Here is a 26,930-nt window from a genome sequence, read left to right as displayed (position 1 = left end):
AAGGATTGCTTCTTTCTTCATGTTCACAATTAAAAGGCTAGTTTCTCAGGGAACTGAGCAGCATTTAAGGGATTGGCACATTGATATAAAATGTAGGCGTATGTTGCTACATTTGGTGTATATCTGATATTGTTGTCTGTTGTAAAAGTTTCTTTGCAATTATTATTCACCTTCTAATGTAGTAATGGGGTCACGTCCTTTTTTTGTCATCTTTTTTTATTTAATCCGACAGCAGAAAGTAATTCAGTAACTTTACTGGCTTTCCTTTCTCAAGCAGCTTTGACATTTCATTTTCATATCCTTGATTCAGCTCCATTTCCAGCACCTTTTTAGGCAGTTTATTCCATGTTATTGTCACCAAAATGAAGTTTTCCTCCAAACACACTTAAGGCTATCTGGTTGCATAAGTGTTTTCAGGTTTCTGTGTGCTGGGTAATATGTGATCAGCAGGCATCTGGCAATCTACAGAAATCGCCACCTTTTTTATGTTCATTTAACGTACTAATCGTGATCACTTACTTTGTGATTTATTTTGCAGGAAGATGTGCAGAAAGAAATCTGAAAGCAAATGATCCATCAACTTCTGACAGAGCCACTTGATTCATTGGGACTTGAATATCAGCAGCCATTCCAATCAAGAAGAAATGTTTCCTTTTGGTTGCTTCAAAGAATTTGGACACTGGTGCCGCAGGAAGAATACTGAGACACCGAGTGAGGGAGATTCAGTGCGCTGACTGTGAAAAGTGCTCCAAACCAGTTACTCAGCTTGGGGGAATCAAAAGCTCACCCCTCACGGTGGGACAGACTATGTCCCCGTTCTGTTTGTAATTTCAAACCCAGAGCAACACAAGGAAAGTTCCCCCAATGGAGAAACCGTGGAAATGTGGGGATAGTGGGAAGGGATTCCCTTCCCCATCCCTGCTGGAAACCCACAGATGCATTCACACCGGGGAGAGGCCATTCACCTGCTCAGTGTGCAGGAAGGGGTTCAGTCGGATCAGCCAACTGCAGACGCACGAGTCGGTCCACAAGGGAGAGAAGCCATTCACAGGCCCCATGTGCGGGAGAGGGTTCACTCTGTCAGTTGCACTGCTGACCCACCAGCGGCTCCACCCTGGAGAGAGGCCATTCACCTGCTGGAAGTGCCGGAAGGGCTTCACCTGCTCCTCCCACCTGCGCAGGCACCAGTGAGGTCACGTGCCATCGCAGGGGGATTGAAGGAGCGATGGCCGAGTGACCCTATCAAGCCAGCTCTGGGGAATCCCAGGTTTGAATCCTGCCGCGGCAGATGGCAGAATTGGAATTCCGTCAGTAATCTGGACTTCATAATCTAAGGATGAAACCATTTCCTGGGGAAAACCCCCCCCCATCTGATTCACTCCTGTCCTTTTTCGGGAAGGAGACTGCTGTTGTGGGAAAGGGTTCACTCAGTCGTCCCAGCTGCATGCTTTACCCGGCTGTACCAGGGATCCGTTACAAAGGGACAACTGAGCTGACCAATAGTAAAGAAAATGGGGCGGGAGGAGTGGGGCGAGTGTATGCACTTTGAGCTTGAGGTTTTTTTTAAAGCTACTTTTTCTACATCGTTTTGCTGGGGAGATCTGAAGCTGTAACAAAATTGGGTCGCAGTAGAGGTTACCTGAACTTACCACCAGGCTTAGACACTCATTGAAAGCTGCGAGATCCAACAGGTTTTTGAGTTAAAGCTGCTCATTTCTTTCAGCCTCCAGCACTAAGTTTTCAGTGTCGTATCTCAGAAGGAGCAGTGAATGAGTAGCTAGTATTGGAAGAAATTGTATGTTTTTCAGGACTGCAGGTTCATTGTTTCATTGGCATTGCAAAGTTTACTGGCAACAGTGGAGGGTGTGGGCTGTATTCATTGGAAAAAAAGTTTAAAAATCTCACTGACACCAGGGTATAGTCCAACAAGTCTATTTGGAAGAATTAGGTTTTGGAGCGCTGCTCCTTCATCATGTAGCTGTGGAGTAGGATCATAAGACACAGAATATATAGCAAAAACCTTTAGTGTCATGTAACATAAATGATATATTGAAGAAACCGAGATTGCTGTTAAATCTTTCATCTTTTAAAATGGGTTGCAGATTTCAGTTCATTAATTTGTACATTCCAGAACCTCTTTTAAGTCAGATTCTCCAGGTAACTTAATGTTTTATATAAGGAACCTCACGTCAAACAACGCATAAAAGCTGAGGTTCGAGACTGTCTGTATCCCAATCTTGAGTCAGACTGGTTCTATTTCCAAATATATAATTGTGCAAATGCGAATTCACCCCAAATGTGTGAGTGCATGCATGAGAGAGAGCGTGTGTGTATGCGTGTGCATGCTGGGTAAAGTGTGTGTGTGTGTGTGTGTGTGTGTGTGTGTGTGTGAGAGAGAGAGAGAGAGAGAGAGAAAGAGAGCGTGTGACATGGACCCAAGGTCGCGGTTGAAGCCATCCTCCTGGTTTCCGAACTTGGCTATCAGCCTTTGCTGGCCCACTAAAAATGATTAAGCAGTTACACAACACACATTGGAGAGGGCAGGGTTGGACTTGTCTTTCGATTTGCAGAAGGTGGGAGGTTCTGGGTGCTGGAAGCTAGGGAAACACAAGCTGGAGGACCTTCGGCTCAGAGAGCTGGAGCTGGAAGCCAGGCTGCAGACACTTTGGGGGAATCATAGAACCCCAACACTGTGGAAACAGGCCATTTGGCCCAACATGTTCACACTGACCCTCTGAAGAGCATCCCATCCAGACCTACCCAATAACCCCCACAGTTAATCCCTGAATTTATAATGCCCAATCCACTCTAACCTTCACATCTTTGAACCATGGGAGGAAACCGGAGCACCTTGAAGAAACCCAAGCAGACACTGGAGGGGTGGTGGGGGTTGGGGGGGGGGGGGGGAGTGGGGGAGATAGGGAAATGCAAACTCCACACAGTCACCCTGAGGGTGGGATCGAACCCCGGTCCCTGGCGCTCCGAGGAATCGCCTCTCCAGCTCTCAGCTATCAATTGGCCTATTCCCAATCCTGGTGACACTCCAGTCAGTTTGAGGAATTGAATTTGCTTCCACAGAGTTTCTATGATGCAGTGGGCATTGTGTCTCAGCAGCTTCAACGATCCACTGACGGGCTCGCCTACAGCAAAAACACTAGTTCACATTTCGCAAAAGAGTTCAAGTTCTCTCCACAATCAGAACCCTGAAACAGTCTGTGTGTAATCACGGGCTTCTCAATGCACGTTGATGTTTGAAATCATTTCCTGTCGACAAACATTTCCCCTCCTGGATTCAAACGCTGCTGATATTCAGGCCCTGAGTAAATTCCTTGTGCATGCCTGAAGAGCAAATCCTCCTCTGCTAATACCTTGAGAAAACACATCACTGCTGTCAGTGCAGGACAGAAAACAGATGAGAGAATTCTGGTTTATATGAAACAGCCTTCGCTATCTTCTCCTCGAAATCTCTGTGTCCCAATTCCTCCACCTTTCAATGGACTCCAACCCATCCTCCTGTTTTGCCCAGCTCCCGTCTCCTGAAAGGGCTGACTTTTGGTTCAGTTTCAAGCCACTTCTTGCCATCCCCAGTGTGCAGAGAAGGGGATGCTGGAAGTGGGTGGCATCCTTTCACCACATCCCCATTCAATCAGGACCCGATCATGCCCTCAGCTTCTCCTGTCCATTCTCTCTCGCTATCCTTTGCTTCCCGTCTCTTTTCTCTCTCACACACACACACATACACACATGCCACGCTCTGCATCTCCGTCCATTCTATCTCCACGCCCTCTGCCCCCTGTCCAGTCTCTCATCCACCTGCTTTTCCCATCCAATCCTCTTCTCTCTCTCCACACCCTCTGCCTTCCGCCATCCAGTCCCTCTCCACACACACTCTCTCCCCTCTCCATTCTCTCTCTTTCCCCACCCTCTGCTCTCTATCCATTCCCTCTCTCTCCCCAACCCTCTCCTGTCATTCATTGTTGCTCTCTTTCTCCCCCACCGTGACCCAGTTCATTCTCTCTCCCGACACTCTGCAACACCCAATTTCTCTCGTTTCACACTCTGTATCCACCCCCCCATTCTGTCTCTCTGACAAACCCTCTGCCCCCCACCCTATGTACCGCCAGGCTTTCTTTACCCCCAATGCTCTGTCCCCATGTCCATTTTCTCTCTTTCTTCCTCCCAGCCTCTGCCTCCCGTCCAAGTTCTCTACCTGCACCCCCACTCCCATCCTTTCTCGTGCCTCGAGCCTTCATTGATCACTGTATCAAGCCTTTCTAAGGACAGAGAGTGAATGGATGGTCATGACTCTACCTGGAAGATGGGGGAGGGGTGGTTGGAGGGGAGGTGGTTGAGAAATCGCTGATCTTTAACATTGAAAATGGCTAAAATGATTTATTAAGAAACATTGGTAAAGTCTGAAAGCATGTTCAATTGTTTAAAAAGGTGCAGACACCTTTCTGAAACTTGCATTGAAGTCTGTACAGTTAGGCCACAGTTGAGGACAGGCTGTAAAGGTGGAATGGCCTATTCCTAGTCTTGGTTCAGATTATGTACAAATAGAGTCATAGAGACGCACAGCACGCAAACCACATATTCTAAATTAATCTCGTGATCCATTTGCCACCATTTGGCCCATCTCTCTCTCTCTCAACCCTTCCTATTCATATACCCATCCAGATGCCTTTTAAATGTCGTAATTGTTCCAGATTAGACCACTGTCTCGGGCTCTGCGTGAAAATGTTACCAGTTCGGTCCCTTTTAAACCTTTTCCCTCCCAGCCTAAGCCTATGCCCCCGTAGTTTTGGACTTCCTCTATCCTGGGGAAAAGACATATAAAAGTGGAGCAGCCAGACAAAATGAAAAAGGAATAAACTGTTGATTGTTTTTTTCTTATTGGCATTTGGACACTGTAAATCTGTCAGTTGCACCAGCATCTCCATTGAGCATTCTGCGCATGCTTCTCGGTGTCAGCAAGCACTGCGCATGTACGCCGGTGTCAGCAAAATACTGCGCATGCTCTTCGCTGCCGGCGGAAACAGCGCACGACATTCTTCTACTGGACCAATAGGAAGCACTGGCAGACCGGAAAGAATGTGGTCCTCCGGCTTTTGATTACTCCCCCCCCCTCCCCCCACCATATCTGAATGCGGAAGTTGGACCATGAGCTTGTGAAGATGGTGTTGCTCCTCTCTCTCTCTGAATGAAGATTGAACTTCAACTTCTTCCGTCTGTCCAAAATCTGTGAGTACAACACGCTCTTTTCCATTTTATTTTTTCATTCTGGCGTTCAGTTCTTGACTTGCAGCAAAGTTAATTTAGGTATGTGTCTTATTTGGCAAATGCAGTAACACATTGTGAAGTTATAGCCTTTCCTGTAAAAAATAACAGAAAGGAGATACGTTGTTTAAATGGTGATATATTGGGTTGTGGAGCAAGTGAAGACTGCAGATGCTGGAATCAGAGTCAAAAATTTAGTGCTGGAAAAACACAGCAGGTCAGTCAACGTTTTGGGCAAAAGCCCTTCATCAGGAATGATGAGTAGATGTACAAAGGTGCCTCGGCTACCTTCTACTCAGGCTTTCTACTCCAGTCAATGCCAGTTGTCAGATAGGTGCAGCAAGCACTGCAAGTGATATGTTAGCAAGAGGAATGGCGTTCAGAAGTGGGGATGTCTTCCTGCAGTTAGGGAGACATTGAATATATTCAAAGCGGAGTTCATCTGACTTTTGAATCTCAAAATTAGTTATCGGGGAAGGCAAGAAAATGTGTTTTTTTTCAAAAATATTTTTAGAAACTTTTTCAGATCTTTCACAAAACATCTATAGACAAAAAAGAACAATACCAAAATAGAAAGATATATGCAGTGCAACAATGTCATATCACAATACTATTAATGATGAACTACCTACTATTCTACCAGAACAAACTTAGCTTAAACTAAACTGCAATCAAATTAAATAAAAACTAAATTAAACTGAATTCAAATTAACTCAAATTATATCACATTACTTTATTCTATTTCACTCACTACACCTCTACTGAGGTTCCCATCCCTGGGAGCACCAGTTATTGTACCCGTATTCTTTTTCCCCAGCCTCCCCCTCCAGGGTCCCACGGGTGCCCAGACTGATTCCCATGGCTATACCACGGCCCTAATTAATATTGCCGATAAGCCTGCATCAATATAATTTAGAAAGGCTGCCATGTCTTGTAAAACTGCACCATATTTGTGAGGTAATCTTGGGGGAGATGTTCCATCGAGGAGAAAGTGAGGTCTGCAGACTCTGGAGATCAAAGCTGAAACTTTATTGCTGGAACAGCACAGCAGGTCAGGCAGCATCTAGGGAACAGAAGATTCGACGTTTCGGGCACATGCCCTTCTTCAGGAATGAGCAGAGAGTGTTCAGCAGGAGAAGATAAAAGGTAGGGAGGAGGGACTTGGAGGAGGGGCGTTGGAAATGTGATAGGTGGAAAGAGGTCAAGGTGAGGGTGATAGGTCGGAGTAGGGTGGAGGCGGAGAGGTCAAGAAGAAGACTGCAGGTCAGGAAGGCGGTGCCGGGCTGGAGGGATTCGGCTGAGACAAGGTGGGGGGAGGGGGGATGACGAAACTGGTGAAGTCCAAGTTCATCCCCTGTGGTTGGAGGGTTCCCAGTCGGAAGATAAGACGCTCCTCCTCCGACCGTCGGGTTGTTGTGGTTTGGAGGTGGATGAGTCCAATGACCTGCATATCCTCGGTGGAGTGGGAGGGGGAGTTGAAATGCTGTGCTACAGGGTGATTGGGTTGGTTCGTCCGGGTGGCCCAGAGGTGCTCTCTGAATCGCTCCGCAAGTAGGCGGCCTGTCTCCCCAATATAGAGGAGGCCACACCGGCTGCAGTAGATGATGTGGGTGGAGGTGCAGGTGAATCTGTGGCGGATATGGAAGTTCCATCACCAGCCTATGCCACCCCATAAGCCCTGGGGGAATTTTCCAACGTCCAAAAATGTTCTTCCTTGCACAGTGGGTAAGAATGTTACACAGTCTGTTCCCTGTTCCCCCAGAAAGACAAATTTGGCAACTCCAGAAGTAGGATCCACTTTAACTTCAATCCCTAGGATGTCCTTCAGCTCCCTTACGATAGCACTCCAATATCGCTGGATCTTACAACATAACCAATAGCAGTGTGTGAGAGTGCCCATATTAATTTTACATTTGGGACACCCTGGTGATGCCACTCTCTTGAACTTAGCTAGCCTCTCTAACGTCAAATGAGCGCTGTGTAAATTCTTCAATTGAATGGCCTGTGCTTTGTTACATATTGAAATTTTCCTTACATTTTCCCATATATCTTCCCATACTTCCAATGAAATATCCTCTCCGAGCTCCTGATTCAACGTCCTACAGAGTCCCTCCATGTCCCTTAAGGCACGTCTCTTCTGTAAATGATACAAAGTACTAACTGAAAGAGCGCCTGTACACCGGAGCAGTCTTTTCTCCACGTCTGACCTGTAAAGCTGAGCCAGGAGTGTGGTCTTCCTCTGTATATAATCCCTTATCTGAAAGTACGGATAAGGCTCCTATTAGACAATCCATATTTCTGACTTAGTTGGCTAAATGTCATCAAGACCTCCCCCTTGCATGAATCTCCCAGACAGGAGATTCCCTTATTCTCCCATGACTTAAAGCCGGAGTCCATTGCCCCAGGTTTAAATCCTTGGACTCCCACCAATGGGGTAAACGGCGAGGTCTTAAGCCAATTGCCCTTGTCTTGTCTCATTATCCTCCAGGCTTTCACTGTATTTAAAATGATTGAATTCTTACACTGCTCGGTTATGGATTTCATCTTATCCATGAATAATAGATGAACTGAGGGGACATCTCAACTGAGGCTTCAACGTCAAATCAAATCCCTCTGTGCTCAGTCACCCACATATGCTAACAAAGCGCTTATTTGATATCTCTTCAAGTCCGGAAGGTCCACCCTCCCTCATCCTGCGAGAGCTGCAATTTGGTAAATTTAATTAGGGGGCACCTGCGACATCAAATAAAATAACCGAGCCAACCATCAAGCCTCAGTAATACTCATCTGGGTAGCAACAACGGAAGCATTCTCATGGGGTACAACAGGCGAGGAAGAACATTCATTTTAAATCAGAGCTATTTGGCCGAACCATGAGAACGGTAATCCCTCCCAATCTGCAAATCCTGCTTTATCCTCTCCAGTAACTGTACATGTTAGCTTTATACAGCTGGTGGAAAGCAGGAGTAATAAACATTCCCAAATACAAAAAATCCTTTTGATGACCATCTAAACAGGGACTGCATTCTATCCTTCAGATCAGGCACCTCCACTAATCCCCCCACCGGCTTGGCTTCCAATTTTCTAAAGTTGATCCTGTAGCCCGAAAACTGCCAAACACATTAATTGTTTGAATCAATCGAGGAACTGACTCCTCCAGATTGACCAAGAACAAAAGGACATCATCAGCATATAGTGTGATCTTATGCTTGCCCATTCCCACCTCTGGCGCCACTATTTCAGGATCCCACCTGATAGCCTCAGCTAATGGCTCAATTGCCAAGGTAAATAGCAGTGGTGAAAGAGGACACCCCTGTCGACTACCCCTCCCAATATGAAAGTTATCTGACTTTGTGCTGTTTGTGATGACTGCTGCTTTAGGATCATTGTACAACACCACTACCCCGTCTAGCAAAGGAACCCCCCCCCCCCCCCCAGACCAAAACGCTTGAGGACCCCAAACAGGTACAGCCATCCTATCCGGTCAAACACCTTTTCTGCGTCTCGGGAAACCACTGAACCCGGGATCAATCTTTGCTGGCATACCTGCACTATGGTCAGTACGCTCCTGATATTGTTGGAGGAGCTACGGTCCTTAAAACCCATCTGATCTTCTTTCATAATATAGGGCAACACCTTTTCCAACCTCAAGGCCAGTATCTTGGGTAGAATTTTAAAATCTACATTCAACAGTGAGATGGGTCTGTATGAAGCACATTCTTCAAGCTCTTTCCCCTTCTTTAAAATGAAGGCGATATTACCCTCTCTAAGAGAGGGTGGAAGACAAACCTGTGTATATGAATAGCTATACACCCCCAGAGGTGGCATTTATGAATTCCTTATAGAATTCACTTGGGAATCCATCTGACCCCGGTGTGTTGCCACTCTGGAGATGCTTTATTGTTTCCTGCACCTCCTGTATCGTCATAGGGGCATTCAACAGGGAAACCTGTTCCGCCTTTATACTGGGGAGGGGCAGGTTCTCCAAATTCAAACAATCTTTGTTTGGCGAAGGAGACCCTTTTTTGCCACCTGTGTGTGCAATGAGTCGAGAGCAGCCCGGAGAGCTGCAGCTTGACCAGTGAAGGCCTAATATAATATACTTCCTCAGCATCTATTGTTGCTCCTCCCTCTGCTTCCTTAGAGTTGTTGAATACGAAATAACTAGGCCTCATAAATATGCCTTAGTGGCCTCCCACAGTATTGCCGGATTACTGGCCTGACTGGAGTTGATATTCCAGAAGGCCCTGAACTTTCTTGTGATGTACTCAACGAATTTGCTGTCCCTTAACAGGAATGGGTCCGTGCGCCAGTGCCATCCATTCCACCACCCATGATTTTACCATCTAAATACACTAGCGCATGGTCCAAGACAGCTATCTGCCCAATTTTACAAGCCAATGTTCTGTCCAAATAATCCAATGGCATAAAAAATATGTCAATTCGCGTGTGGCACTTGTGTGGGTTGGAACAGAAAGTAAAGTCTCTTCCATTTGGGTGGAGGTGCTTCCATACATACACTAACCCCCAACTCCTCACACTGGGGCAGCACGGTGGTTTAGTGGTTAGCACTGCTGCCTCACAGCACCAGGGACCAAGGTTCAATTCCGGCCTCGGGCAACTGTCTGTGTGGAGTTTGCACATTCTCCCCATGTCTGTGTGGGTTTCCTCCGGGTGCTCTGGTTTCCTCCCACTGTCAAAGATGTGCAGGTAAAGTGAATTGGCCATGTTAAATTGCCCATGGTGTTAGGTGCATTAGTCAGAGGGAAATGGATCTGGGTGGTTTCCTCTTCGGAGGGTCAGTGTGGACTTGTTGGACCGAAGGGCCTGTTTCTACACTGTAGGGAAACTAATCATGTCCACCAACTGCTTAGATTGTGCAGTCATACATGCCAGGCCCTTTGTCACCCTGTCTACCTCAGGATCTATTAGGTAATTAAAATCCCCTCCTATGATCGTGCTGTGCACCCCAAGACTCATTAATTTAGCAACTGCATCAATCAGAAATGTAAGAGGGTGCACGTGGAGGGTGGGGAGGATACACATTCAGGACGCCATACTCTTCTCCATGTCGTTGAGCTTTAAGAACGATGGGCAGTCCATGTTTGTCCTTATTTTGCTCAATTGCCTGGAAAGGAAGGTTCCTTCTTACCAATATAGCCACTCTTCTACTCTTGGAGCTAAAGGAGGCGAAGAATACCCTATCATAACCCCCCTTGCTGCAGTTTCAGATATTCCTTATCGGTTAAATGTGTTTCTTGCAGCAGGGCGATGTCCATCCTTTCCTCCCTGAGGTTTGACAGAACCTTCTTTCTTTTTAATGGGGGAATGGCTCCCTTTTACATTCCAGGTGCACCACCTGAACGAATCACTAGCCATGGTCATCCAGAACAGCCCGTGGTTTCCCGAGAGGAGGAAGCTTATCTGAAGTGCGGCGAGTGACAAAGACAATAAATGTATAAAGTGTAAAAGCTACTACAACTAAAACACTAACTAACCACTACATATAACTTAAGCAAACACCCAAATAACCCCCACTACCACTAGAGATCTCCCTCATCCCTACCCATAGGGTGCACTCCTCCCAATCCTTGCTACCATCCCGGCTCCTTCCAGCTGAGGCCGTGCCCTAGCCCCAGGGAATTCACAGATGAAAAACATGTTATTTACATTCTGAGAGTTAACAATGGATGTCCATTTCCCACCCAACCCCCACACACCCTTTCTCCATACATCTGAACCGCAGGTGTGACCACCACTAATCCAAAACCAAAAGGACAGCAGTAAAACAAAGGCCCCAGATAATATCCAACTGACCGATATACTAAATCATTCTGGTTTTACTTCAAGGCAGTTGGTATAAAACTGATAACCACAAAATAAGTGGAGAGAGGAGACAGGAAGGGGCAAAAAAACTGTACCATTGTCTGTAACGATGCCCCCTCCCTCCACCCCGACTGGAGTCCTTTAATTCAGAGAATTCACATAGTCCTTTGCTTTTCCTGCTGAATCAAAATTATATACTACCCCTCCATGAGAGAAATGCAACACGGCCAAGTACCTGAAGTAATATTGATTGTTCAGATCCCTTAATTTTCTCAACCTCATCAAATTCCTTCTCTTCTTAATTCTGGGACCTGAGAAGTCCTGAAAAGACATTATTCTTGAGCCTTTGTGCATTAAAGCCTCTGGATCGCTTCCCAGTCTTCTTGCTGTTTCAGTCACTAACTGTTTTTCTTTGTAATGCAGGAATTGCACTAGGACCGTGCGGGGGCAGGGATCCGGCCTGGACCTGCGCATTGTGATCCCGTTGGTCCACTCCACATTCAACAGGCCCGACTCCAACTCCCGCCCCAGGAATGTTGGGAGCCACTTTTCCAGGAATCCAACGAGGTCTTCACCTCCCTCGCGTTCCGGAACACCCAAGAGCTGTAAGCTTTTTCTTCTACTTTTGTTTTCCAGGTCGCCCACTTGTTCCTGAAGGACCCGAACCTGGTCTTCCAACATTTGGATCCTTCCTCCTGAGACCTCCGCCACGGTCTCCGATGCCACGGTCCTCTCCTCCGCTGCCTATTCTCTTCGGGCCAACATTTGAATTTCCTGCTCCATGCTTTTCCAGCGTGGCAGATAGTGGTTCCACCGCTGCTTCAATCTTTTCTCAGAGTTTGGCAAACTCCGAGAGTAACTGCTGCTGTCCCATTAAACCCAAAGGGGCTGCCCTGGGAGTTTGAGCAATGGCTCCATGCACCCCTGATGCAGTAGGGGAGTGCTCTACCTGCTGCACCCCTTCAGCGCCTTTCCTTTGTTTGCTTTCATCCTGGTCTTAAAGCTGTCAAACCACAATTATAGCAGCTCCAGACGTTCAGTAAGTTTATATTAGCAATTTTTTTTGCGGGGGGGGGGGGGTCAAGGTCCACCTTGCCAGGGGGTATGACAGAGCCCAGCACAGCAGACCACTCAGACCACCGCTATCATGGATCTCCAAGAAAATGGTTTTAAGACCAGTACAGATACAGGGTCATACAGCACAGAAACAGACCCCTCAGTCCAACTAGTCCATGCTATGTTCTCAAATTAAACTGGTCCATCTGCCAGTGATTGGCCCATATCCCTCCGAACCTTTCCTATTCATCTACTTCTCCAAATGTCTTTTAAATGATGTCACTGTACCTGCATTCACCACTTCCTTGGGACACTCATTCCACACACAAGCCACGTTCTTAAAAAATAAGTGCTCCTCGTGTCTTTTTTAAATCTTTCTCCTCTCTCCTTCAAAATTTGCTCCATCATCTTGAAACCCCCTCCCTCGGGAAAGGATACCCGCTGGTCACCTCATCTATTCCCCCTCATGATTTTATAATCTTCTATAAGGTCACCTCTCAACCTCCTATGCTCCAGTGAAAAATGTCCCAGCCTGTCCACCCAAATGTAGGTATATTCATTTCCAGTTATGATCTGTTCAATGCTGGTGCAGGCTCGAAAGACCAAATGGCCTACTCCTGCTCCCAGTTCTCACACGCAAAGACCATAAGACATAGGAGCAGAAATTAGGCCATTTAGCCCATCGCGTCTGCTCTGCCATCCAATCATGACTGGTAAATTTCTCAACCCCATTTTCCTGCTTTCTCCCCATAACCCTTGATCCCCTTGATATTCAAGAACCTATCTATCCCCGTCTTAAATATACTCAATGATCTGGCCTCCACAGCCTTCTGTAGCAATGAATTCCATAGATTCACCACTCTCTGGCTGAAGAAGTTTCTCCTTATCTCAGTTATGAAAGGTCTCCCCTTTCCTCGAAGACTGTACCCTCGAGTCCTAGACTCTCTGATCAATGGAAACATCTTCCCAATGACCACTCTGTCCAGGCAATTCAGTATGTTTCAGTTAGATTCCCCCTGAGTGTGGGCCTGTTAACCAGCATGAACCAGACCCTTCAGGATGAGGTACAGCAGAGATTAAGTTCAACAAAGTGAGAATGGAGGGAGAGTGTGTGGGATGGAGAGTTTCTGCTTTTAGGGAATGAGAGAGGAAAGGAAGTTCATTATAAATTAGAATTGATCAGATGTGCTGATGAGCCAAGGAGTAGCAGATGGTGTTTAATTTAGACAAATATGAAGTGTTGCATTTTGGTAAGACAAATGAGGGCAGGACTTATACACCTAAGGTCCTAGGGAGTGTGGCAGAATAAAGAGACCTTGGAGTGCAGGTTCATAGTTCCCTGAAAGTGGAGTAGCAAGTAGATCAGACAGTGAAGGTGGTGTTTGGTATGCGTTCCTCTATTGGGCAGTTCATTGAGTACAGGAGTGGGGAGGTAATGTTATGGCTGTACAGGACATTGGTTAGGCCACTTTTGGAATACCGCACTCAGGTCTGATCTCCCTGCTGTAGGAAAGATGTTGTGAAACTTGAAAGAGTCGGAAAGGATTTACAAGGCTGTTGCCAGAGTTGGAAGGTTTGAGCTCCAGGGAGAGGCTGAATAGACTGGGGCTGTTTTCCGTGGAGTTTTGGAGGCTGATGGGTGACCGTATAGAAGTTCAGAAGGGTCATGGATAGGGAGCATCGCCAAGATCTTTTCCCCAGGATATGGGAATCCAAAAGTATGGGGCATAGGTTTGAGGTGAGAGGGGAAAGGTTTAATAGGAACCTGAGAGGCAACGTTCTCATGCAGAGGGTGATGTCTGTAAGGAATGAGCTGCCAGAAGAAGTGGTGGAGGCTGGTACAAAACATTTTAAAAGGCATCTGGATGGATACATGAAGAGGAAGTGTTTAGAGGGGTATGGGCCAAGTGCGAGCAAATGGAACTAGATTAATTAAGGATATCTGGTCGGTACAAACGAGTTGGGTCGAAGGGTCTGTTTCCTTGCTGTATGACTCTAATCGTCTTCTGTGAAAGTAGAAGTGTGGTTGTGAAGACTAGACTTTCAGAGCAGCTTTCAAAGATACTTTGCCCTTCCTGGGAGCAGAAGAAGTTACAATGAAAGCTTTCATTTGTGAGACAGCAACTGAGTGAGGGAGCACATCCGGGATTTTGATGGAAAGTGGGAATTAATTGCACTGTGGGAATGAAGTGCTTTAAGGTTTACTAGCAGTAAGTACAATGTGCTGAGCAGGGAGCCTAGTGAAGGGTTAGGTTGGTTTTTGTTTTAAACTGCTTATTTCATTCAGCCTCCAACACTGTATTTCCAACGCTGTTCAGTGAATCAGTAACTGGTATCGTTAGAAGCTTTACAATTTTCAGTACTGCAGGTATTGCATTGTTTCATCAGCATTGTAAAGGTTACTGGCAGCAGCGGGAGGTGTGGGCTGTATTCACTAGAAACGATTAAGCATTTAGATAACACACATACGAGAGGGCAGGGTGGGATCTGTCTTTCAATTTGCTGAAGGTGGGAAGTTCTGGGTGCTGTGATATGGGGCACACACAACTGCGGTAAATCATAGAATCCCTACAGTGCAGAATCAGGCCCCATTCAGCCCATCAAGTCCACGCTGACCCCTCGAAGAGCATACCACCCAGACCCACCCCCACCCCACCTATCCTGTCCAGTCGTTTCTGCTGGTGAGTTAGACTAGAACTAGGGATTTGGTCTCAAGATTAGGGGGAGTAGATTTAGGACTGAGATGAGGAGAAACTGCTTTTCCTGGAGAGTAGTGAATCTATGGAATTCTCTGCCTGAGGAAGAGGTAGAGACAGTTTTATTAAGTATATTCAAGACACAGTTGGATTGGTTTTTGCAGGGTAGGGAAATTAAAGGTAGTCAGGATAACGCAGGGAGGAGGAGCTGAGACAATGGATAGATCAGCCATGATCTTAATGAATGGAGGAGCAGGCTCGATGGGTCAAATAGCCTACTCCTGCATTTATTACTCTGAAACTATAACCCTGCATTTCCCATGGGTAACCCACCTAATCTGTACATCCTTGGACACAATTTAGCCTGGCCAATCCAAATTATGGCAGGTCAGCAATGTAGTGATATGGAAAATGAACTTTCAAGAACGATAGAAAGGGACAAGGAGGAGAAATGTACCAGCAATCAAAGCTGGATTCTAAAGGTCACAAAAAAAACTAAAAGCTCAGTATTTGAATGTGTGCTGCATCATAATAAAGTGAATGAATTGACTGCACACAGAAAAGAATACTTATGGTCTGAGACACCTTACAGAGACATGGCTTCAGGATGACAAGGATTGGATCCTGAATATCAAGGGGGTACATGGAATTCAAGTTGAATGAGAAGCTCGGCTAAGGTAGAGGGTTGGCACTACTAATCAAAGCACTGATAACATGGTAGTCTGGTGTCAGATTGGATTTCAGGTCCTGATTTCTCTGTCCTCTGTTGATCTCCCTGTTCCTACAGAGTTCTATGTCAACTGTTGTCAGCTCTGCTGGATTTCTGCTGAAGTTTTGACCCCACCCCCATCTTTGATACATTCCAAATCAATAAAATATTCAGCCAATCAAGGCCTAATCCACAATTTCCCAGCCTGTCAACCATCCAGACAGAGAGACTCGTCGTAGCAGGGAAATTAAACAAAAAAAAGGTGACAATGCTTAATGTTTGTTCATTAGGAAGTAGATCAGAAATAAAGGGCTCCCAGGATTCTTATAGCGCCCAATTTGAGGAATTCTCTCTCACTTACATCTAACTATTATTACGCAGCTCTGATTTGTAACAATATTTATATCCTCAGAAATAAAGCATTTGTTATCAAATACACAGAGATAAACAGCACAGAAATAGACATTTGCTTTCTCTCATGCATGCGCATACGTATATAAAAGTCTATGGGGTGAACTTATATTTTCAGAATATTTGCAGATACATAGAACATTACAGCGCAGTACAGGCCCTTCGACCCTCGATGTTGTGCTGACCTGTGGAACCAATCTGAAGACCGTCTAACCTGTACTATTCCATTCTCGTCCATATGCCTATCCAATGACCATTTAAATGCCCTTAAATTTGGCGAATCTACTACTGTTGCAGGCAGTGCGTTCCGCACTCCTACTATTGACTAAAGAAACTACCTCTGACATCTGTCCTATATCTATCACCCCTCAGTTTAAAGCAATATCCCCTCGAGCTAGCCATCGCCATCCAAGGAAAAAGCATTCACTGTCCAAACTATCTAACCCTCTGATTACTAAGTCACCTTTCCATGTTCTTCTTTCTAACGAAAACAGCCTCAAGTTCTTCACCGTTTGCTCATAAGAACCTCTATCCATACCAGGCAACATCCTAGTAAATCTCCTCTGAACCTTTCCCAAAGCTTCCACGCCTTCCTATAATGCAGTGACCGGAACTGTACACAATACTCCAAATGTGGCCGCACCAGAGTTTTGTACATCTGCAGCATGATCTCATGGTTCTGAAACTCAATCCCTCAACCAATAAAAGCTAACACACCATATGCCTTCTTAACAACCCTGTCAACCTGGGTGGCAACCTTCAAGGATCTATGTATCTGGACACCGAGATCTCTCTGCTCATCTACACTACCAAGAATCTTACCATTAGCCCAGTACTCTGCATACTTGTTAATCCTTCCCAAGTGAATCACCTCACACTTTTCCACATTAAGCTCCATTTTCCACCTCTCAGCCCATCTCTGCAGCTTATCTATGTATCTCTGTAACCTACAACATCCTTTGTCACTATCCACAACTATACCGACCGGAGTGTCATCCGCAAATTTACTAACCCATCCTTCTATGCCCTCATCCAGATCATTTTCACAAATGACAAACAGCAGTGGACCCAAAACAGACCCTTGCGGTACCCCACAAGTAACTGAACTCCAGGATGAATATTTCCCATCAACCACCACCCTCTGTCTTCTTTCAGTTAGCTAATTTCTGATCCAAAAATTCGATTTTGCTCAAAAACTGCAAATCTGCAGGCAGTCAATATAGGCAGTGAATATATATATAAATTTGTAAATTCCACTTTGTCAAAGAAAACCAGCCTGATTCAATATTGGGATGCAGACAGACACTTAACCTCACACCTTTAATGCATTGTCTGAGCTGAGATGTCACCTTTTGTTACAAAACCTTGTTATCTTGAGAAGGTGACCTGGAAGAAGATCTGGGATTTATATATTCATTTTACCTGCAACCCATTCTAAAAGATGAAAGACAGATGTTTGTCACATCTGTATGTTCACTTTCTCACTGGTGTTGGTGTCAGTACCTTGATGCCCCCCCAGGACGCTAACCATGTTGTGTCTGGTTGTTTGTAATGAAGCTGTATTGCATGTTCATCGTGAATTTATACAGTTTTTTTGGCTTCCCAAAATCAGATCTGCTCACTCTGAGCAGTATTCCAATGTCGTGGAAAATATAAACTTTCAGGTGGAGTTATCCAAAATTCAAAAGAGATGTAAGTCTTGATGTTTTTGCTTTTCTGCCCCTGTAAGATCCTGAAGCAGCACCTTCAGGAGAATTAGTTAGAGCGGAGTGAGAATAGAGAGGGAGTGTATGAGTGGGATGGTGCTTTCAATTTTGTGGAATAATAAAGGAAAAAAATGTTCTGCACAAAATAGAAGCTTGTTCTGAATTTTTACCCTGGACTTACAGTGATCACTTTTGTAATCTATTTTTACAGAGTATTTGATCTGAAGACTGAAGTTTAAAAATCAACAGACAAAGGGCTTATGTCCGAAACGTCGACTCTCCTGCTGCTCAGATGCTGCCTGACCTGCTGTGCCATTCCAGCACCGCACTTTGACACTGACTCTCCAGCATCTGCAGTCCTCACTTTCACGTCAATGTCTGACAGTCGCTTAATCCATTGCGACTGTGACTATTTTTGACTAAGATTCTGTGGAAAGGAGCAAAGCTTTGTGGTTCAGTACGTTTTCAGCATCATTGGGTCTGGACGAGAGTCCCTACTGTTGCAGTGCACTGTGTGTGGAACCTAAAACAGTTATACGGCCTGGAAAGGGATTCACAGCAGGTAGAGGCTGTACACACATTTGTGTGCAGCTGAAGCTTTGGCCATGGAGAAACCTGAGGAATCCTGCCCTGTGGAGAAACCGTGGAAGTGTGGTGATTGCGGGATACTCTTCTGTGTTCCGTCTGCCCTGGAGGCTCATCGGTGCAGTCACACTGGGGTCAGGCCATTCTCCTGCCCTGAGTGCAGGAAGGGATTCAGCAGTTCCTCCACCCTGCTGAGGCACCGACGGGTCCACACGGGGGAGAGGCCCTTCAGCTGCCCCGAGTGTGGCAAGGCCTTCAGCAATTCCTCTGACCTACTGAAGCACCAGCGGGTCCACACCGGGGAGAGGCCATTCTCCTGCCCAGAATGTGGGAAGGGGTTCAGCAGTTCTTCCGACCTGCTGACCCACCAGAGGGTCCACACGGGGGAGAGGCCCTTCAGCTGCCCTGAGTGCAGAAAGACCTTCACCCAGGCCTCCACCCTGCTGAGGCACCAGAGTGTCCACACCGGGGAGAGGCCATTCTCCTGACCAGAGTGTGGGAAGGGGTTCAGCGATTCCTCTGCCCTGCTGACCCACCAGCGGGTCCACACAGGGGAGAGGCCCTTCAGCTGCCGTGAGTGTGGGAAGGCCTTCACACATGCCTCCAACCTGCTTACCCACCGGTGGGTCCATACTAGGGACAGGCCCTTCAGTTGCCCCGAGTGTGGGAAGGCCTTCAGCAATTTCTCCCATGTGCTGATCCACCGGCGGGTCCACACCGGGGAGAGGCCATTCGCTTGTCCTGAGTGCGGAAAGGCCTTCAGCAATTCCTCTGACCTACTGAAGCACCAGCGAGTCCACACTGGGGAGAGGCCCTTCAGCTGCCCTGAGTGCGGGAAGGCCTTCACCCAGGCCTCCACTTTGCTGAAGCACCAGCGGGTCCACACTGGGGAGAGGCCCTTCAGCTGCCCTGAGTGCGGGAAGGCCTTCACCCAGGCCTGCAACTTGCAAAGGCACCAGCGGGGACACCAGCGCTCCCAACAATCTGATTCTGCCGGTGAGGTTGCTGTGGATCACCCCCAGGACTGAACTTGCTGCCCTTTCTGGCAGTGGGTGTGATGGAAGAGTCAATGGGCGCTTTTTTTTTGTTTTCTGCTGGACTGCACCCCACACCCACAGTGGCTCAGCGGTTAGCAGCACTGCCTCAGTGCCAGCGACCTGGCTTCGATTCCACCATTGGGGTGACTGTCTGTGTGGAGTTTGCACATTCTCCCCCTGTGCCTGCGTGGGTTTTCTCTGGGTGCTCCGGTTTCCTCCCACAAACCAAAGATGTGAAAGTTGGGGTGGATTGGCCAAGCTAAATTGTCCCAGTGTTCAGGGATGTGTAGGTGTGGTCCATTAGTCAGAGTAAATGTAGAGTAATAGGGTTGGGAAATGGGTCTGGGTGGGTTACTCTTTGGAGGGTCAGTATGAACCTGTTGGGCTGAAGGGCCAGTGTCCACACTGTATGGATTCTGTGATTCTATGAACTTTGATCCATTGGGCGCTGCTGCTCGTTGAGCCTGGGATTGCACATTCCCACTGAAACAATCCGCACAAACCTAAGCCTGTGAGACCATTGGAGTAGAAGTTAGGCCATTCAGCCCATCGAGTCTGCTCTGCCATTGGTTAGAGACAAAAAAAACTGCAGATGCTGGAATCCAAAGTAGGCAAGCAGGAGGGTGGGAGAACACAGCAAGCCAGGCAGCACCAGCAGTGATGTCAGTGTTTCAGGTATTAACCCAAATCATTGACTTCTCCACCAGAAATGATTTACCAGGATGTTGCTGAGGGTTGGAAGGTTTGGGCTACAGTAGACTGGGGCTGTTTTCTCTGGATTATGGGAGGTTGAGGAGTGACCTTATATGAGTTTATAAAATCATGAGGGGTATGGATAGGGCAAATAGACAAGGTCATTTCCCTGGAGGTTAGACATTCCAGAAACAGAGGGAATAGGTTTATGGCAAAAGGGAAAAGATTTAAATGGGACCTATGGGGTAACTTTTTCACACAAAGGGTTGTACATGTATGGAATGAGCTGCAAGAAGAAGTGAAGGCTGTTACAATGACATTATTTAAATGGCATCTGGATGGGGACATGAATAGGAATGGTTTGGAGGGATGTGGGCCAAGTGCTGGAAACAGACCCTTTGGTCTGATTAATTTAGGATACCTGGTCAGCATGGAGAAGTTGGACCAAAGGGTCTGTTTCCAGCACTTGCCCTGTATTCCTCTAACCCTTCCTGTTCATACACCCATCCAGGTGCCTTTTTCATGTTGACATTGTGCCAGCATCCACTGTTTCCTGTGGCAGCTCACTCCATCCACGCACCACCCTCTGCGTGAAAAGGTTGTCCCTCAGGTCCCATTAAAATTTTTCTCCTCTCACTTTTAAACCTATTCCCTCTAGTTCTGGACGACCTCAACCCAGGGAAAAGACCTTGACTATTTACCCTATCCATGCCCCTCATGGTTATATAAACCCATAAAAGGCAGCACCTCAGCCTCCGATGCTCCAGGGAAAACAGCCCCAACCTATTCAACCTCTCCCTTTCCCTCCAAACCTTTCCCCCTAATCACGTACTTATCCAAATGTCTTTTATATGTTGTAATTGTACCCGTGCCCACAACTTCCTCTGGACGTTCATTCCACATGTGAACCACACTCTGCAAAACCATTTGTCCCCACCTGTCTTTTTGTCAATCTTCCTCCCCTCACTGTAAATATGTGCCCCCTGGTCTTGAACTTCCCCACCCTAGGGAAGAGACAACTACCTTTATCTATACCTCTCATGATTTTATAAACTTCGCCTCTCAACCTCCTCTGCTCCAGCAAAAAAACACCAGCCTTAATTCCAATTTGCTAATAATAGCACAGCAATGATTTCAGCTGTGTGTGTCAAGGATCTCTCATTTCCAAGGTAATGCAGTGTCTCTTAGGTTCACCTGATCTTAAAATGAATGGCACCCCATTCATTTCAAATGTCTATGGTTTCTTGCAAAGTCAGTCCTGTTTGGGAAATAGCCAGTGGCATCTTAGACTCCGTAGGCTGCTTCTGACCAGGTTTGTATGCTCTGATCTGAGATGTATGAGTAGAACTTCACAATAAAAATTAATGCAGCCTTTATTCATGACTCATTATTAAATACATTTGCTGCATTTACAGATGTGATTGAGAAGCTTCTACAAATGAATCTTGGACTGATAACAGTTTGTCAGGATTTTGAAAGTCATTGTGCCTCTGTCGCAGCATAGGGGAGGGCTCTTTCAGACAGAAGACATCATACAGAAAATTCTCCCACGTCAGATGAACAAAGCCGACATGTTTGCAGCAAGTTGTGAAACTTGAAAGGGTTCTGAAAAGATTGACAACTATGTTTGCAGGGTTGGAGGGCTTGACCTACAGTAAAAGACTGAATAGGTTGGGGCTATTTTCCCTGCAGCATCGGAGGCTGAGGGGTGGCCTTATAGAGATTTATAAAAATGCATGAGGAGCTTTTAGCAGAGACATCCCAGGAGTGATACAGCTGGCCAAACCACTAGGTCTTTCCCCCAGGGTGGGGGAGTCCAGAACTAGAGGGCAGAGGTTTGGGGTGAGAGGGGAAAAGTTTAGAAGGGACCTCAAAGGGGCAAGTTTTCACACAGAGGGGGGTGTATGTACAGAATGAGCTGCCAGAGGGAGTGGTGGAAGCTGGTACAATTACAACATTTAAAAGGCATCTGGATGGGTACATGAGCTAAATGCTGACAAATGGGACTAGATTAATTTTGGATATCTGGTTGGCATAGACCGGTTGGACCGAAGGGTCTGTTTCAGTGCTGTACATCTCTCTGACTCTGTAACAGGACAGATAGTTTATGTGTGAACCAGAGGGGCCTGTCAGTAACATTGCCTCAACCGAACTCTGAAACCCAATGTGGTATTTTTTTTTTAAGGGACTTAGAGCCAAAAAAGATGCACAGTAGGTAAATAGACCCTTCAGTCCAACTCGTCCATGCTGACCGGATATCCTAAATTAATCCAGTTCCATTAGCCAGCACTTGCCCATATCCCTCTAAACTCTTCCTATTCATGTTCCAATCCAAATACCTTTTGAATGTTGTAATTGTACCAGCCTCCATCACTTTCTCTGGCAGCTCATTCCCTCCACGTACCACCCTCTCCTTGAAAAGGTTTCCCCTCAGGTCCCTTTTACATCTTTCCCCCTCATCCTAAACCTCTAGTTTAGGATTTCCCCACCCTGGAAAAAAGATTTTGACTACTTACCCTATCCATGCCTTTAATGTTTTTATAAATCTCTACACTCTTCAGCCTCAGATGTTCCAGGGAAAATATCTGCAACTTATTCAGCCTCTCCCTATAACTCAAACCCTCCAAGCTCAGAATCCTTTCAAGTTTCACAACATCCTTGCTGGAAACACAATTTGTAGGTATAGTGTTATGGACAAGGCCAGACCCTAACTTTACTGGTTGTTTTAGGCAGAGGTATCCCAGGAGTGATGCAGCTGGTTTCCAGGAAAACAGAATTTATTTACACACCATGGAATGAAACACAAACAAAGAAAACAATGTAGAATAACAGCCGTTTGAAAACCCAACCGACACAATCTCCCCGCAACTTCAAAAAGCTGCAGTTCCGATTTCCTGCAACATTCCCATAAACACACCCCTCTGGCAAAAAAAGGTCAGTTCATGCACAGATTCTTACAGGAGAGATGTTGGAGAGAGAGTTAGCCAGAAATATCTGTTGAATCAGGGTACCTTTCTTCCCCCTGTAGCTTTGGACAGACTGCTTGCTAAAACTCAAACCAAACCAGGGTAAACAAAATGCAGAACTGTCCTTTCATTGTACAAGCATTTTAGAAAAAATCTCAAACCCTTTTCCCTGATTGATGCCTTAGCCAGTATCTGTTGGCCATTAGCAAAATCCCTAACCCCAGATGATTTGGAACCTCTGCCTTTTACAACCCCTCTTCAAAAAAATACCAAGAACAACATAATCTTCTTAAAGGAGAATCACTGTCACAACAGAGAGCTGAAACATTTGTATCAAAAGGTCGTATTGTTAGCAGGCCAAGAAAACAGTTTTTCAATTGAGCCAATCAATTTAAACCAGGCCCTTTGGCTACAAAAACCTATTAAATTTCAATCTGATGGTTTTGAAAACAGAGGAACAATCCTATCATTAAAAACAATTAGATATATGTCATCAAGGGTATAAAAGAAGGGGGCAGTTAGACAGAGGCAGAAAGCAAACGTCCGATAAGTGGGGGATATCAGTTTGCTGATGAGGGGTGGGAAGGGACGATGAAGAGGGGTAGGTAGAGGTTCAGGCAGAGCGAAAACACTGACAGAGGCCAACTGAGCCAACCGACCTGGCCCTGTGCTGGAGACTCAATGGGACAGAGACAAGATGTATCTTTTTCAGATCTATCTGCAGTGCTTGGACAAACATTACGCTCCATCCAGGATAAAAATGTCCTCCATCTGCTCCTGCAGATCAATTCCGTAGGGAAGGTGCTGTCAGAGAGCATCAGCCCCCATCGGAAGTAAAGTGGATGTGAGAGTAGCCAGTCCGGCAGAAAGGATCCTCTTGCCCCTCCCACTTCACCCACTAAACAGGGTTCAAGGTGTGACTCAGCGGCAGTAACAGCAGAATATACTGGCACTGGAGTGTGTCCAGCAGAGATTCACATGGATGATCGCTGGAACGATACACCTAACATACGATGAATGGCTGAGGATCCTGGGATTATATTCATTTGCTTTCAGAAGGCTGAGAGGAGATCTAATAGAAATTTACAAGATTATGCAGTTCTTAGAAAGGGTGGATGCTGGGAAGGTATTTCCATTAGGCAGGGGAGACTAGGACGCATGGGCACAGCCTGATAATTAGAGGGGGTCAATTTAGAACAGAAATGAGGAGACATTTCCTCAGCCAAAGAGTGTGGGCCTGTGGAAATCATTGCCATGGAGCACAGTGGAGGCCAGGACGTAAATGTCTTCAAGGCAGAGATGGATAATTCCCTGAGAGATCAAGAATTTAAGGGCTACAGGGAGATTGCGGGTAAGTGGAGCTGAAATGCCCATCAGCCATGATTAAATGGCAGAATGGACTCAATGGGCTGAATGGCCTTACTTTCACTCCTATGTCTTATGGTCTTAACTCATCCATGTTGACCAGATATTCTAAATTAATCTAGTCCCATATGCTTTCAGAATGCACTTGGCGCATACCCCTCTGAACCCTTTCTATTCATATAACCATCCAGATGCCAATCACATATTGTAATTGTACCAGCCTCCACCATTTCCTCTGGCAGCTCATTCTTTACGCTCACTACCCTCTGAATTAAAAAGTTGCCCTTAGGTTTTTTTTTAATCTTTGATCATCCACCTCAGCCTAAAGCTATTACCCTTTTGTTCTGGACACCCCCAAACCCAGGGGACAATACCTTGTCTATTTACCCAATCCATGCCTTTCATGATTGTATAGGTGTATACAAACGCCTCTGCCACACTCAGGAAAACAGCCCTAAACAATTCAGCTCAAACCCTCCAACGCTGGCAGCATCCTTGTAAATCTTTTCTGAACCCTTTCAAGTTTCACAACGTCCTTTCGATAGGAGGGAAACCAGAATTGCACACAATATTCCAAAAGTGGCTTAACCAATGTACCGTACAGCCACAACATAACCTCCCAATTCCGATACGCAGAGGATTGGGAAAGTTGTCTTTTGTGGGTTTTGAAAACTGGGAAAGAATGGAGGGACAACCCGAACTTGTGAGGGTCAGCTTGGAAGCATAAGAAAAAAGGTATCTCCCCCTCCCCAATTACTATCATCCGTCCCTCCTCACCCGGGTAATTAAGACACATACCTGAGTTGCCAGAGTAGACTCCCTCACTAGATTCACCCCAGTTGCTACAAGTGAACAGATTTCCCCCCCCCCCCACCCCCCTCTCCCTCCCAGGATGAGGAGTTGCCCAGAGGAGGGTGTTTTACATTGAAACCGATATGGCCACTTTCGCGTTGTGATGTCGAAAACGGGGCAGGCCGACAGTGGAACTCTGCAGCAGATGGAAGGAGAGCAGTTTGCAAAAATCCCTTCCCTTCAAAGAATCCTCACAGCATGGAAGCAGGCCACTCGGCCCAACAAGTCCAAACCAACGTTCTGAATGGAAATTCACCCATATCCCTCCCCTTATTGCCCTACACTTACCCCAGAGTAATACACCAAACTTACACATCCCTGGACACTATGAGGGAATTTAGCCTGGCCAATCCACCCTTGAAGATTTGGATCCCAAGCGGGACCCCTCGGTCTCGAGATCAGTCAAAGAATCAACAGAATGCGGACTGTACAAAGCAAGGTTATCAGTTTAATAAAGTAAGGCAGCCTGATGCAATTCTATCCAGCAACACGGAGGTTAAAGCTTCTGTGCTCCGTGGTGCAATTGGGTAATTGTGTTTTTTTAAGAGACAACACAGCCTTAATTATAAAAGATCAATCAAATGTAATAAGGTGATATGATTGACAGCAGGTTAGTCCAATGATATTTCCTGGGAAACTGATTGTGTGTAAAACAAAATCATCCCATGCTTGCCAGTTCAATGTTAGTTCGAATAGCAAATTACTGTCTTATGATTCATATTATGAAAACTCCATGTTCTCTTATCTCCAATTCCAACCAACTCAGCAAAGCAGCAATTCAAGTTCACAGTGTCAAATCATAACCTGAAGCCATTTTGATATGTTATTTTAAACTGAAAAGCCATTTTGTGGTTAATAAAAACCTACATTCACCTGTTGCTCCTAACAACAGCCTAAATTCAAAATTTAAATCCTCATCTCCCCCTGGGTTCATCTCCATCATTGCAAGCTCATCAGACGAGCCCCTTGCAAGGGGGGAGATGATAAAGATCGAACTTGCCCTGCTGTGTGAACTTGCCATTGCTAGCATTGGTGCACAAGAAGGGACAGTTTACCTGTGCGATCCTGAGCAACCAGAGACTGTGTACCAACTATGCCAGGAAGATGTCCTTGTCTGCTGAGAGACTGAATGTTACTAAGAATGACTATTGCAGTGAACAGTTAATTTACAGAACAAGTCTAAATGGTCTTTACCAAAGGTGTTGTGTGCCAGTTTGATACCAGTTGTGCTATGGGCAGCCCTGGTAAGCCTTGCCCCATCCAATTAGGTCATGCCGCAAAAGAGAAGATAGGGAAATGTTATCTTTCAGTAACAATTTGTTTCTTCAAAGTCACAATATAATATTTGGCAGGAATGAAGTGGCCTATTACGTCCTGACTTCAGTAAAAGACTCTTTGACCCCTAATGGCACCCATGTCTTCCCAATTATGGGATGAGTCGAACCATTCTTGGACAATAATCGCATCTCTTACCGAAAGACCCATCTATTGAACAGCCTCAAGGAAGTCACAAAGATAGGCCTCTTATTGGTCTACACTAACCCTGGTTAATATTTCGAATAAAGTAAGTACTCCTCGTGCTGTAGCTGTAGAGAATGGAAAAATCCAAAATCTCTACAAAACAGTAATATCACTCTTTGGGATATGTAGCTCTTAGTTTTTTTTCTGTAGGAGGATTTTCAGGAATTATTAGTCATCAAAACTGTAATTATATCGTTTGTGGTCTCACCCTTTTGGGTAATGAGACAACT

General features: G+C 45.9%; 1 protein-coding gene across 1 annotated transcript in view; it reads left to right on the top strand.

Annotated features, from left to right (window-relative positions):
• The window catches only part of LOC148143292 (uncharacterized), a 91,020-nt gene that overhangs the window by 43,391 nt on the left and 20,699 nt on the right, over nt 1-26,930 (top strand). Inside the window, 1 exon segment of the mRNA XM_087975799.1 lies at nt 18,430-19,201. Coding sequence (XP_087831925.1) covers nt 18,430-19,201 — 772 coding nt within the window.

Source organism: Chiloscyllium plagiosum, unplaced genomic scaffold (assembly GCF_037043375.1).
Source record: "Chiloscyllium plagiosum isolate Xiang-an unplaced genomic scaffold, Cpla_swu_hap1 HiC_scaffold_27, whole genome shotgun sequence".
Taxonomy (NCBI): Eukaryota; Metazoa; Chordata; class Chondrichthyes; order Orectolobiformes; family Hemiscylliidae; genus Chiloscyllium; species Chiloscyllium plagiosum.
This window is presented reverse-complemented; position numbering and strand designations above follow the sequence as displayed.